Raw genomic sequence first — 13854 nt, forward strand, 5'->3', positions numbered from 1 at the left:
AGTGGCCATGAGGGATTGGCGACAATGACTGGCGCTTTTTTCCTCAGCCCGGAACTGGGTTTGATTCCCAGCACGCCTCTTGATCGGCTGAAGAGAATGTGATCCAAAAAGAAAAGGAAAGTGTCTGAATTAGGACAGGCAAAGACAAGAATTCCCGCTTGAGGGAAACCCGGTGGGTTTAAATTGAAGTTCGCCTGTTCTTCATGACAGCTGCCCTCAATTACGGATCCCATCTAATTCAAGAGATCTTAATCCATTAATTGGCCATTTTAATGGCGGACATACCGCCGGAGCAGCCAAAAGCCTCTTTCTTGACAACGCTTGACAGCGTTGTTGGAGCCTGGGGATCAATTATCCCAGAAAAATGGCCAATTAATGGATTAAGATCTCTTGAATTAGATGGGATCCCTAATTGAGGGCAGCTGACACGAAGAACAGGCGAACTTCAATTTAAACCCACCGGGTTTCCCTCAAGCGGGAATTCTTGTCTTTGCCTGTCCTAATTCAAACACTTTCCTTTTCTTTTTGGATCACATTCTCTTCAGCCGATCAAGAAGCATGCTGGGAATCAAACCCAGTTCAGGGCTGAGGAAAAAAGTGCCGGTCATCCTCGCCAATCCCTCGTGGCCGCTGATCCCAGAATCACAAGATCAAAGCCCTGCATCCGCAGCCCTGGGATCCTCCGCTTCAAGATCTCCCTCGCAAGCTTCAGCAGACCCGATGACAGCTCGGCACGCTTCTTCTTCTCTGCATGCCCCCCTCCCCTCCATTCTTTTCCTCAGTTCCCACGCACCGGCGGGTCCACACAAGTTCCTCGCCTAGTTAAGCGCGCCTTGGATCCCAGCCCCGGGGCACCTTTCTGCAGTTGGTGAAGCTCCTGCTCTCCGCGCAAAAGGCAGCCTCATCGCCCCCTCTCTCTATTCCCTTTGCCCGCTGTTGGTTAAGAACAAAGCCCACGTGGGGAAGCTGCTTGTTTGTCTGTCTGGGATTCTTTGTGTGTGTGTGTGTATGGCAGACATACCACCAGAGCGGCCAAAAGCCTCTTTCTTGAAAGCGCTGTCAAGAAAGAGGCTTTTGGACCAAATTTTTAATCAAGAACACACACACCCGTCAATGGTGTCCCGCTTTACCAATGTTAAAATCTGGTCACCTTAATCTAGCAACAGAACTCACCACATGGCACCTAGTAAGATTACATCACCCAGCAAGGCTCAACCAAGCCTAGGACACAGACAATTTACAAAGTTATCCGTGCATGTCCCCATGGAGTCTGACAACCAATCAGAATGCAAGCTCAAATTCAAAAGCCCAGACAGGGCATAAAACCCAGGCACTCTCAGCATCTCTTCCCCTTTTTTTCCCAGGACCTCAAACCATGTGATCCTGTCCACCATTAAACCATCTTTCCAAGCAGTCTCCAGGTTTCCAGTGTCTTTCTTCCCACGTGAAACTGAACCCAGATTGACATTTACTCCAAGAGTGTATAGATCCTTGATGTTACTTAGTGCCTGCTGAGTTTGGTGTATCTGTGTTATTGCTTGTGTGGGTGTCTCTTTAATTACTGCATAAACCTCACTGATTTTTTTTATTCATTTGACATTCAATATGTAAATAAATTTCATCAGATTAAATTTTTGTATAATTTACTCCTGGTCTTTTAATCTTTTTTTTAACTTCTTTTTAATTTTTTTTATTCAATTTTTCAGGAAAAGGAACATTGACTTAGTTTAGAATTTTTGCTTAGCATGGTTTATGGCTTTTATAACGGAACCATAAATTCACTTCCAATTTGTCAAATCCAATTATAGCCTTAAGCCAACCAACCACACTGTAATTAGTGCAATGTGTGAATCCAGCCATTGTATTGACCAGGATCTGAAAAAGTTCATGAAACCACTACTAAGAAAAGAAATGACATCAGACTTTTGATAGTTTCTGGTGGATTTCAGTTTTATTCTGTTTTTTAAAAAATAAGGATGATTAAACAGTGATCATTTATACCATTGTCCTAGCATCCTTTGCCACTGGCATGTCAGCTATACTTATACTTTCCAATACCTTATCTTTGTTTCTAAAACATTCTCTTTTTAATTCTCATTAGCAACAAGTTGAATTGATTTGCCCATGGCCAAAAAGATAGTTAAAATATACATATTTAAAGGTTTAAAATATTAGCATAATGCACTTACCAAGATAATGCAGTTAAAAGCAATTTGGGGGTTTTTTCACATTGTTTTATAAAGCACAATGACTGAGTTCATGCAACATGAACTCAATAGTTCTCTTGTTCAACTCCTGCTGAAAAACATGGGAACTGTAGTATTGTGAAGATTTTCTGAATTCTTAGTAAGATTTAGATTTTATTTACAGGTAAGAATGCAAAAAATGGTACATTTGCTCAGTCTTCTAGACATTTAATAATAGAAGGTTTCTAGGTTAAGTAGCGATTACTTCATAATGTAGCAAAAAAATCTGTCAAAAATATGGTTATTTATTATTCAGTGAAGTGAAACACTGAAATGCAAACCACATTTTTAAATGTTTTGTTATTTATATCCAGTATAGAATGTCAGCTGTCAGCAATATATAAAATAAGAACAGTGAAACTAAGTAGGATAGCTATTGCTCAATTCTTACTTTCCAGCCTAAAAGTTTGAAAAATGATTTTATAACACATAAGCAAATCAGAACAAACCTCCAAAACTGTAGCTTGAAAGAAATAATGTTGAAATTAATTGTATAAACTAAATACAACCAAAGCTTTTTCAAATCTGTTGGTATCAGATAATTTATAATTTGAATGGATTAATGTTTGGTAAAACACTTGTATAATTTCTAACAATACAAAGGCGATGTTCGTCCATCATGTTTCAAGAGAACCTTGACATCTAACAGGTTGTGGGCTGGCCATGATGTAGGTCCACAGGTGGCTGGTAAGACCTATATAGGCACATGTTGGACAGACATGTGTGGATACCATTGTTGCAGCATTTGCAGCTCTGGCTTTGCGGAGTGCTCGCTTCTCTTGTGCTATGGTTGTTCTTCTGTTCTCAGATGTCTGGCAGATCAGCGTGTGCCATGTCAATCAATCTTGTGCCAGGGTTTCCTAGGAGGTGGTGTCAATATCCAGGGGCTTGAAGGAGCCTTTGTATCGCTTCCTTTGTCCCCCATGCTATCACTTTCCTTGAAACAGCTCACCATAGAGGAGCTGTTTAGGGCTGCTATGGTTTGGCCTCCTTGGAGCTGTTTGGGGCTGCTATGGTTTGGCCTCCTTGCAACATGGCCTTCCCAGTGTGTCTGGGCTTTCACCAGCAGGGTGTGAACTGATCTGGAGAGGACTTCTGTGTCTGGCACCTTGTCCTGCCACTGGATCCTCAGAATTCTATGGAGGCAGGTCATGTGGAAGTGGTTTAATTACCTGGAGTACCTCCCGTATACAGTCCAAGTCTCACTGGCATACATCAGGGTAGTTAACACTACTGCTCGGTAGGCTTTGAGCTTTGTAGCACTATCTATCTATCTATCTATCTATCTATCTATCTATCTATCTATCTATCTATCTATCTATCTATCCATCCATCCATCCATCCATCCATCCATCCATCCATCCATCCATCTACCACCCATCCATCCACCCATCTCAGGAAAAAATGATATTGAGCAGCAAAGTAAAAAAAAGCATTTGGCCTGCTTCATTCTGTTGGTAGGGTGGATCTGCTAGAAGTGGTTTCTTAAGAAAATATTAATTTCATTATTTTTAAAATGTGATTATGTACTCCAAATTAAAAACATGAAACAAAGAAATGAACAAGTGTTTTAAAACAAAATTCAATATCAACTCCTTTCTTGATTGGCCATTGATCATTGCAAGAGACAATTTGTAGCTAGTTTTCCCCATGCTCTGAACAGTAGCATTTTCACTTTGTACATCTTATGGCTGACATTATACTTCAAGAGTACCTTATATTTACATGGATCTCAACTTCTATAACTAATTTATTTTTTTAGACTTATATATCCCTTTGCATTCAAGAATTCACAGCAGCATATATTTTGATCATCTTCTCATTTTACCACAATTCCATTTTTGGAGGACACTAGTTGTTTTTAGACCAGGCAGCACATCCCCATTGAAGACTGGTACACAAGTTGTAGTTCCTTATAGAATTGCAGCTTACAGCAGGTGACAGCTGTGGCCAGAAGGGCCTTTGCACAAGTTCAGATTGGGTGCCAGTTACACCCATTTCTCAGTCAGGAGTGCCTTCAATCATTTACTCCTGGTATGCTCACCCCATGACTGAATTATTATTATATGAGCTGTCCAGGTGGTTCAAAATGCTTTAGCACAAAAAATAACAGGCACTTCTTAATATATCCATGAGTCATTGCCACTACAAGCTACATGGATTGTCAGTCAGTTTTGAGTGAAATTCAACGGGCTTGTTTTAACATATACAGTCCTACATGGAGTAGACCCTGGATATGAGAGACCATTTGTTTCTGTCCATCAAAATGTGTGGGTTCCAGGTATGTGTGGCTCCATTATCATATTGAGCAAGCCTTCTCTGCTATGTCCCCTGTCCTCTGGAAGAATATCTCCCTTGATATAAGGACCATACATTTTCTCTTATTAGTTCTGAAAGCTCTTAAAACCTGACTTTAGATTTCATATTGTCTTGGAGGACCTGTTGTGGTTTTTTGTTGCTGTTTTGATTGTCTTCATCTAGGCTATATGGCTCATCCAGGTACATCTACTCAGAAAATTTTGATGAACAGATGGGCTCAGTAGTAGAAGCATTAAAAACTGGGTAGACATCTTTTGAAGATATCCTTTCATTTCAGTTTGAAAAAACTACCATCATTATTTTTAATAGGTTATCTTATTTAATAATCTACATACTGAAGTTATTAAGGGTTAACAATTATGTTATGGTTCTCAATCAATGAATTGCACACATGAAGCAGAACAACTTGGATTTATTTAAAATTCATCTCGAAATGCAATGTTTAGTTTAAAAAACATTTAAAACACCAAAATATTTCTAATTTAAAAAGAAACCTTGTTAGAAATAAAGAAAATTTACAAACTATTAAGTTGGAATGGGATTGGAAAATTAGATATAATATTAAGGCCAGCATTTCTTTCTTTATTCAGTATTTATGAAGTTTGAGAAATGCAACATACAACTACAAAAGAATGAATTAGTAAATTTTTCCACCATGATTAATTATTATTTTTTTAAGTTGTACTTTAAAGAGAATTAGTGTTTCTCTTTTTGGCTGTTGAAGCAGCTTACTATTTGGAATAAGAATAGTGATTCAATAAATCAAAGTATTCAAAATGAATTCTGTACCTGAAGAACTTTTTTTAAAAATGGGATAAATCTTGTGTTTTCCTTTAAAAAAAGAACAAGATGTTAAAAATACCACTTACACAGGAATTTAAATATAAGGCCAAGCAAGAAACTTGGAATAACAAGGATCATTAAAAAGATTCATGTGGTGCCAAGACATAATAATTCCATTTGTATTGCGGTCTGATTTCAAAACAAAACAAAACAAAAATCACAGTATCTTCTAGTACTATAAACAGTGAATGTCACACCGCCTCATGAATTTTCATACTAAAAACCAATTCAAAGACTTGGTAGCAGTAGAAAATTAAAAGCACGTTGTTTGAACCTGATATGTGAACTAGCACAATGTGGGGCTAGGTACGTACCTGATGTCATAGTTTCTTTTTTTGTAAATGAAGTAAATATTACACTTTGCAGTTAAAGAGTGAGATCAGTCACTCCTGCATACCTTCAATAATATTGAGATTTATGTGATATTCTGGGCAAAGATCCCTCCCTGCAGAATCTTTGCTCGGCAAAAAAAAGAACACTGTTCTCAGTGAAAATTCAAAAGGACCTCCTCTAATTAATGCATTATTGAATAAGACATTAGAGTAGATCCAGAAACATGCCTATTATTACTCACTCACAGCCATTTCTGATAGGAAGGCAACCTGTAGAGCAGTGGTTCTCAACCTTCCCAATGCCGCAACCCTTTAATACAGTTCTTCATGTTGTGGTGGCCCCCAACCATAAAATTGGTGTCTCGGTTCCTAAGACCATCTGTGAAAGGGTCATTCGACCCCCAAAGAGGTCCCTACCCACAGGTTGAGAACCACTGCTGTAGAGTTTGAAATATTCTTTGCATGTATTAAATATAAAACATAGGCATTTAACAAATCATCTTTTGACAGTTCAAGTAGATTAAAATTGTGAAACTATTTTTTCTAATTGATCTTTGAGCTATTAAAATGCACCTCAGACCTTAATTTCAATATCATACACATAGCTTACTTCCTAGAATGTTATATAGTAGTGTCAGGGGGAGAAAGGAGGATGTTAAAAGTACATTAGGTGGAGAAAGCTGAACCACCATTTTAACAAGGAAAAAGTGCATACAACATTGTAATACTATCAAATAGTTAATTCCAGATCAAAATGTTTTTCTCAGACCCAAGATACACTATTTTACATCATGAAAATCACTAAGATTTGCCATAGGCTACTGTTTTATTCCATGTTGTCATCAGCTTGATATTGAAATATTTGAAGAAAAATAATTCATTGAAGTATTCTTCTCTCTCAGTTAATGGTGGCTCTCTTTAAGAATATTTAAACAGGACGTCAAAAAAATTTATTTTCATTTCACACTTTTTGTTGGTGTTTCAGACTCTGTTGATTGCCTTCCATCTGTCCAAGCTTCTCTTGTACTCTTCAATGCTAATGTTTTTTGTTGGTCAACAACAACATAATCGACTCTCTCATCAGCCACACTACCGCCAGAAACACTACTCTTTTTCTGGAAAAGAAACAAAACAAGACATTAAAAGAGAATAACAGAAAGAGGTTGGTATAGTGGATAAGGCAGTGGGCAAGAAATGGAAACTTTTAGACTTGCCTTTGGCACAAAGCCCCCTGGGCAAGTCACTCTATTTCAGCCCTAGGAAAGAGAGAGTGACAAAATACTTCTGAAAATGCTGCTAAGGAAACTGCAGAAACTTGTCCAGATAGTTTTCAGGAGTCAGCAATGAGTTTAAGGCACATACAGAGAGAGACTTATAGTAAGGCAATGTAACATAAAAGTACTTTCCACAAATGAAAGGCTTTCTTTTCAGAAGAGAATGTGATTCAGCAGACATATCTAATGGAAAAAATGGGATACTTTTTTTTGCAAATAATTACTCTTATTTATTTATTCCTCACTTCCATTCTTTCAAACTAGAGGCTTGGGCTATAAACTCTTGATCCAAGTTTATGAAGAAGAAGAAAGCAACTACTGGTAAATAGGTATATACCGCACATTCATTAGTGTTTGAATAAAAGTCATTTTTTACTCAGCTTTGGAAAGTTGGCTAAAAGAAAAGTTCTAAACTTATCAGTATAGTGACAAATAACAAATAATTGTATTTTCTTGATTTTGGTAATCCCAAAAAATGGACCTCAACTGTAATTGACAAATAAAATGATTCATTGTCAGCAGCTAAATTATCTGTGGATAGCTATGTAGTTGCGTTTACCTTGCGAGGTGGAGTAGATTTTCCAGAATCTAAATCCAGGTCTAAATATTCCACCTGCTTGTCACCTTTAGGTTTTACCATAGGGCTGCTTCCCCCATCAAGGCTGCTGCTGCCGAACAAACCCTGAAATTGTAATTGTAATTATTGTTATTATTTGTGAAAAACTTTAATAATGCATCCCTCAACACTGTGAAGTACTTTTGTCTCATTTTGTAATATGTATTTAAATATCCAATAATATTTTACAACTAAGATTGCCTTTAATTAAAATTATTTAGGGACACAGCATATGAAAAAACTAAAAACAAACTCAGATTTAATGTTAGAGATGTGCAAAAGGTTTCAAAGCCAACATGAGTCGTATTAAGTTAACTAGAAATTGCTTAACACTGTTTTGTTCTTGGTGCTTTCTGAGCTTGCTTGTTTTCTTGCAGATGTTTCATTACCAAAACTAGGTAACATCATCAGTACTAGCAGAAGTGCAATGTGATGCACCTCCACTGCACTCCTTAGTCATGTCAACCCTGAGCTACAAATATTCTCCTTTTTGGTATTATTTTGTTTGTTCCAGAAATATTTGGAACATGACCCAGTTCAGAACACTTCTGAAATGGCTGAACAGTGTTAAACATGCTTATTGGGGGTCAGAAGAGATGTTATGAAACTGAAATTTTGGAAAGCCACATTAATATTTATATTCATAATAATTTACTTCACAATATGTACTGACTACCTCCTTCCTTCCCCATATATGGGTATATGTTGGTCAAAGACTATATGAAAGTTTGCCTACCTTCTCTTACTATTATTTCACAATAAATAAATAAAATATTTCTTAAAGTTGTATAAAATGTACAGGGGCATAATGTAATTCATTCACTATCAGAAGACATGATGATGGCTGAATAGTTTTGAAAGGTTTTTGTATAAATTGAAGACTTCTAGTCTGTAAGTCTATATAATGACTAAAGAATATCTTTTGTTAGAACAAAAGTTGTGTAGTCCCTGTGTATTTTCACCAGCCACTTTAGAAACTTGTGGCTCAAAAGAGCATTATTTCTGAGCAGCGTTTAGGAGGATTGAAATTCAGCAGTATCTGGAGAACCACAGGTTCTCTACTTTGTGATAGGAGCTAAGCTGGTCATTTGGCCATTTATTTCTAATAAATGTGATGTAGGGTTTCCTGCCTAAGCATGGGTTGGACTAGAAGACCTTTAAGGTTGCTTCCAACTCTTTTATTCTGTTCTGTTCTAATCAAAAGAATAATTCTTATCTTCAAACTAAGAAAAGGCTGAAAATGAGAAAGAGGCAATTAGATTCCATTACTTCCAAGGTTTTACTCAATTTATGGTCCCCAGAACTTAATTGTCAGACATTATTAATAACATTTCAAGATATGAAATACATGAAATAAACCATTTTAAAAACAAACATGACTAATTTGCTTCATCCGATTACCCAGTTTGTCTGTCACTATCTGTAATTTGTTAAGTGTAACTACAAAATAATGCTCATATTATTTCCAACATTATTTCACTTTCATAAATCTCAAAGTATTTAATTGATTTAATACCTCCCCTCCCACAGAAAAACAGAAAGTGTGATATGATTTTGAAGAAAGGGCATATTTATGATGTAAAACAACTTACTGGATCATCAGTGGACTGATTTGGATTCATGGGTACATAATTCTCGTCACTGTCGTGCGAATCACTGCTAGAAGTTGTACTATGAATTGAATCTGGCCGGGGAGATAATGGGAACCTGGAAGAACTAAATGAAGAAAAGTGCTTTAAAATGTGTGGTGTACTTATTTTATGCTGTTCATAAATATATTTCTGTATTATATTTAAGTATTTCTATTCCATCTTTCCCTTTAAAAGCAAGAACCATAAAATAAAGAAGTTGAATGATAATTCAAGAAATAACAAATGCAAAAGAATCTAGTAGTAAAATATCAGGAACTGCTCCTGAAGAGATTTTAAAAAAAAAACTGTGGTCCATAGGAGAAGTATGTAGGAAGAGTTTCTGGTGGTGGCATCTGCAGTGGGGATGGATTCAGAAAAATTAAGGTGGTGGTCATGACTGCCAACTTGATTTTTTCATAATCCTGTACTAGTCTCTCTGTTGCATGGTAAAATGGCAGGAACATATGTAAAGCAATTTATATGGGCAGAACACATAGTAGTTGTGATCACCGTCACAGGTGGGTTGCTACTGGTTTACACTGGTTTGGGCAAACCGGTAGTGGAATGTTGGCCTGGGTTGCAGAACCGGCAGTGCCCTGGGCTGGCCATGCTTCCAGTTCCCCCGTCGCCATGATTTTTTGGCAATTTTTAAAGTTCTGCGCATGCGCAGACCTATTTACAGGTGACTGCACACATGCACTTTTTGCACACACACCAAACTGGCAGTAATGCTGGCAGCAACTCACCCCTGGTCACCATTGAATAAAAAAGAATATACACCATTGAATAAAAAAAGAATACAAAAGAATTCAAAGACTTACTCTCGTGTAAAACTTCTGGTAATTGGAGATCTAACTGGAGCTGGCAATTCATCCCATTCTGATAAAGGTTTAATTTCTAGTGGTGCTGGTTTAACTATATACACAAGAAACAAGTTTGAAAATAATGTACTTTAAGAGAAATCTTACATTACTATACACATATGTTATTACAGTTCATTTTCCATATGAAACTTCATCATGAAATGTTATGGGAAAATATATTTAATATACTCTTAATATACTATATTGTTTCTTAATTATCTCTGTTCTAATTTAGTTTGTATTAGTTCTCATTACTGCTTTTAAAACACACACAGAAACAAAAAATTGCTTTGTGCAAATTACTAGAGTCTAAAAGATTAGACAAGACTAAGTGACTTTCCACTAAACCAGTTCTTCAGACTTTCTCTGTTTTTAATAGATAAATTCCAATTTTTCACTTTTCAAGGAGTTGTATCTTGCTAGAATAAACAACCATAACTATTATTTCCCTTCCTAAATATCTTGGTTAATTTTGTAAGGTCCTTTTATAAAGAAAGGGAAGTTAATCAGCACAATAGCGTATGATTTAGCAGAAGATCATAGAATTCAGATCTTTTTTAAAGTAGTTAATGTTAGTTTATTAAGCTCATGAGAATGCAATCATTATTAGCTAAACCATGGCATAAGATCATAATCATTTTAAGGAGGTCTAATTCAGTATGTTACTAGATTTACACATTAACTGCCTAACTTTTTTTCTTTGCTATTTTCTAAATACAACCTTAGAGCAACTAGCTATGACTTAATATTATCCTGCATTAAAAACAAATGGATCCTGGGAAATGTTGACATCCATCACTTTGAGATTGGTGATAGCACATATGCAGGCAAAGATTTTTTTATATACTTTATGCATTTGGTTTTTGAATGTTTGCATATTATTGACCTTTAGTAGCCTTGAGTGATCAAATGATTGCAGAAAGGAAGGATGTTTTGTATTAAAACAATTAATGCTATTTCATAATTAAATTGGTACAATACCGTTTTTCAGGCTTAATACAAAATGTGAAATACAAAACATTGTTTAATATTTCTAAAGCTTCCTATCATTTGAATGCAGGCTACTTGAGTCAAATCTGTTTGTATATGATCTCCTTGTTCTTTGAGATAATCTGAGAAGGCCCGCCTACACTTTTTTAAGTGCAGTCTGTGTTAAATATTCTAATACCTAAAACCAAGCAAAATATATTTCAAATAATGCCCAATAAGTTAAAAGACCCTAAAAGCACATTAAAAAAATATATAGTTGCTTTTAATAGTTTTACTATCTCAGGTTTTAGTTCCAATTTTGTACTCTATTATAAATAATAGATGGTGTTAAGTTACTGGTATAAATTAGTAAATAGTATAATATGTTTCATTATTGTAACATATTGACATACTGTATTTTTCGGAGTATAATATGTACCAGAGTATAAGATACACCAAGATTTTGAAGAGGCAAATTTAAAAAAAAAGTTTTTGCACTCTGCAGACCTCTCAAAAATGGCCCATTTTTCACGAAAACGGGCCCGTTTTTTTTAAAGGGCATGAATAGCCTTTAGGAGGCTTGTAGAGTGCTCCTGGGGGTTAGAGGGGCAAAACAAGCAAAAAGCGGATCGTTTTTTAACAAAAAAGGGCCTGTTTTTTTTTTTTTTTCAAAACAGGGCATGAATAACCTTTAGGAAGCTTTTAGAGTGCTCTGGGAGGCTGAGGGAGCAAAAGTGAGCAAAAAATGGCCCGTTTTTTGCTCATTTCTGCCCCCCCAGCCCCCAGGAGCACTCTGAAAGCCTCCTAAAGGCTATGCATGGCCATTTTGGTGAAGGGGGCAGGGTTTCAGGAGGCAAAAAAGCTGTATTCAGTGTATAAGACGCACCCAGATTTTCAGCCTCTTTTTTGAGGGAAAAAGGTGAGTCTTATACTCCAAAAAATATGGTACTTCTATTTTTAAACAGTTTGGTACATGGAATATTGTCTTTAGTACTATTTTAAACCAGTCATACAATTCTTGATTAGACTAATTCAAAAAAGGTATTTTTCGAATTACTTAAAAATGCTTAAAATACTAACTGGACCATGAATAAGCATGCAGTGTATGAATATCCATTGTATTTTAACATAGATTAATTTTACAGTAATTATCAAATTCTTTTTTTAAAGGAGCATTAAATATGTTAGAAAGTACACAATTTAATACAATGTTATAAATGCATAACAATTAAATTGCGCACACTTCAAAAATAATTGGAAAAATGTGCTTCAAAACACATTTAAAGCTTAATGTGCTTAACACACATTTGTGTTTAATGTGTGCGAACATTAAACACAGTACTTTTCTTCTGTTCATTGGAGCAGCCTGTTCTTTTTTTTTGGCTTCCATATAAGCCTTTCAGACCTTTGAAGTAGTTCAAGGAACAAGTAGCATAAATTCTCTTAATTGTTGAAAGCCTCCAGGACTCTATATAACACATCTAATACCAAAATCAAATCAAGGCAGGGATATTTTTAAAATAGCAATGTGTCAATTAATTCTGACATTACTAAATTTTATCTATTACTAGATAAATTTCTAGATACATTACTAAGTTTATCTAATGGGTGTATAAAAAGATGTCATTTTTTCCCATTGTTAGACATTAATTGAAAAAATATCCTTTATACTAATAAAATCTCTATAAAGAGTAGTCTTCAGAAATCATAATATGTCATAACTCAGTTGCTTGAGTATTTATGTATTTCACATTATAACAGCACATTACACATATAGTGTGTAAATAATCTAAAACCAAGCAAATATGTTTGAAATAATGCCTAAGTTAAAGGGAAGAAAGCTGATTTTTAATGCAGCATTTTCAACACGTTTTGTTACAAATGTCTTTTCCTGAGCAAGTTAAAAACATGGCTGAGAAGCTAGCAGTTCTATGAACTGGAACGATACGAGTAGTCAGGATTACTGTTTACTGGAGTTTGATACCCATCCCAATAGATCATGCAATGGTGAAGTACATACCCTTTCTCCTTGTTGTAAATTCACCTATGGTTTGTGAATCTGTTCGCTCTAAACCATGAGGTTTAGGTCTTAAAATTTTAGGGCTTTGACCTAATTGATAAAAAAAGGAATCTTTCTTAATATAGCTTTTTATTATCAAGATAAAAACCAGAAAAATAACGACTATTAAGAAGCTGCAAAGAGATTGCATTTTTGAAAAGTAAGCAAGCAAGTGACAGACAGAAATCTCACACTAAGGTACATGCAGCATGCTGATAGCCCATGCATCAAAGTTGCTTGAAGGAAATAATTGAGTTGAATGTCACCCACAAATACGATGTTCTTGCTGAAAACAGCACTGCTAGCTACCATATTGGAAGGAGGAACACTACAGTGATATTTCAATAAATCAAACTAGCATACTGTGAAAAGAATTAAAGTATATCAAGGAAAAAAAGGTGAGCCACAGCACAAAGAATGTGTTCTGGAGGTCATCTTATGGTAAAAATATTTTTAATTATTGAAGTATATAAATATGTTAAACTAGATAACTCCAAAAAATTCAAAAAAATGTCCTTATTTACACAGAAAAACAGAACGAACAAAAGCAAAATACCATGAGAGTGGGAATGACTTCTGACTTCCTGCTGGCCTACTTTGGCTAACTGCACTCCAGCAGTTGATAGTAGGACCAGTTTCCCTGGTCTCTGAAGTCCCACCTGGCAAGAGTGGGACTTTTCTACTTGGTCTCCAGCAATCAAA

At 35.8% G+C, this 13854-nt stretch overlaps 1 protein-coding gene across 5 annotated transcripts in view; it reads right to left on the bottom strand.

Annotated features, from left to right (window-relative positions):
- Window positions 1–5182: 5182 nt before the first annotated feature.
- The window catches only part of GAB1 (GRB2 associated binding protein 1), a 105766-nt gene continuing 97094 nt past the window's right edge, over window positions 5183–13854 (bottom strand). For 3 of the 5 annotated variants that reach the window (XM_087724348.1, XM_014061565.2, XM_087724349.1), the window contains 5 exons: window positions 13114–13203; window positions 10083–10176; window positions 9223–9346; window positions 7574–7696; window positions 5183–6855 (listed from right to left, as the gene is read on the bottom strand). In XM_087724348.1, coding sequence (XP_087580474.1) covers window positions 6697–6855; window positions 7574–7696; window positions 9223–9346; window positions 10083–10176; window positions 13114–13203 — 590 coding nt within the window. In that variant the 3' untranslated portion in view covers window positions 5183–6696. The remainder of the gene's footprint in view (window positions 6856–7573; window positions 7697–9222; window positions 9347–10082; window positions 10177–13113; window positions 13204–13854) is intronic. The other 2 variants (XM_087724346.1, XM_087724347.1) reach the window with 1 other exon arrangement.

Source organism: Thamnophis sirtalis, unplaced genomic scaffold, assembly GCF_051295495.1.
Source record: "Thamnophis sirtalis isolate CommonGarterSnake01/CBP01778 unplaced genomic scaffold, rThaSir2_p1.2 scaffold_10, whole genome shotgun sequence".
NCBI classification, from domain to species: Eukaryota; Metazoa; Chordata; class Lepidosauria; order Squamata; family Natricidae; genus Thamnophis; species Thamnophis sirtalis.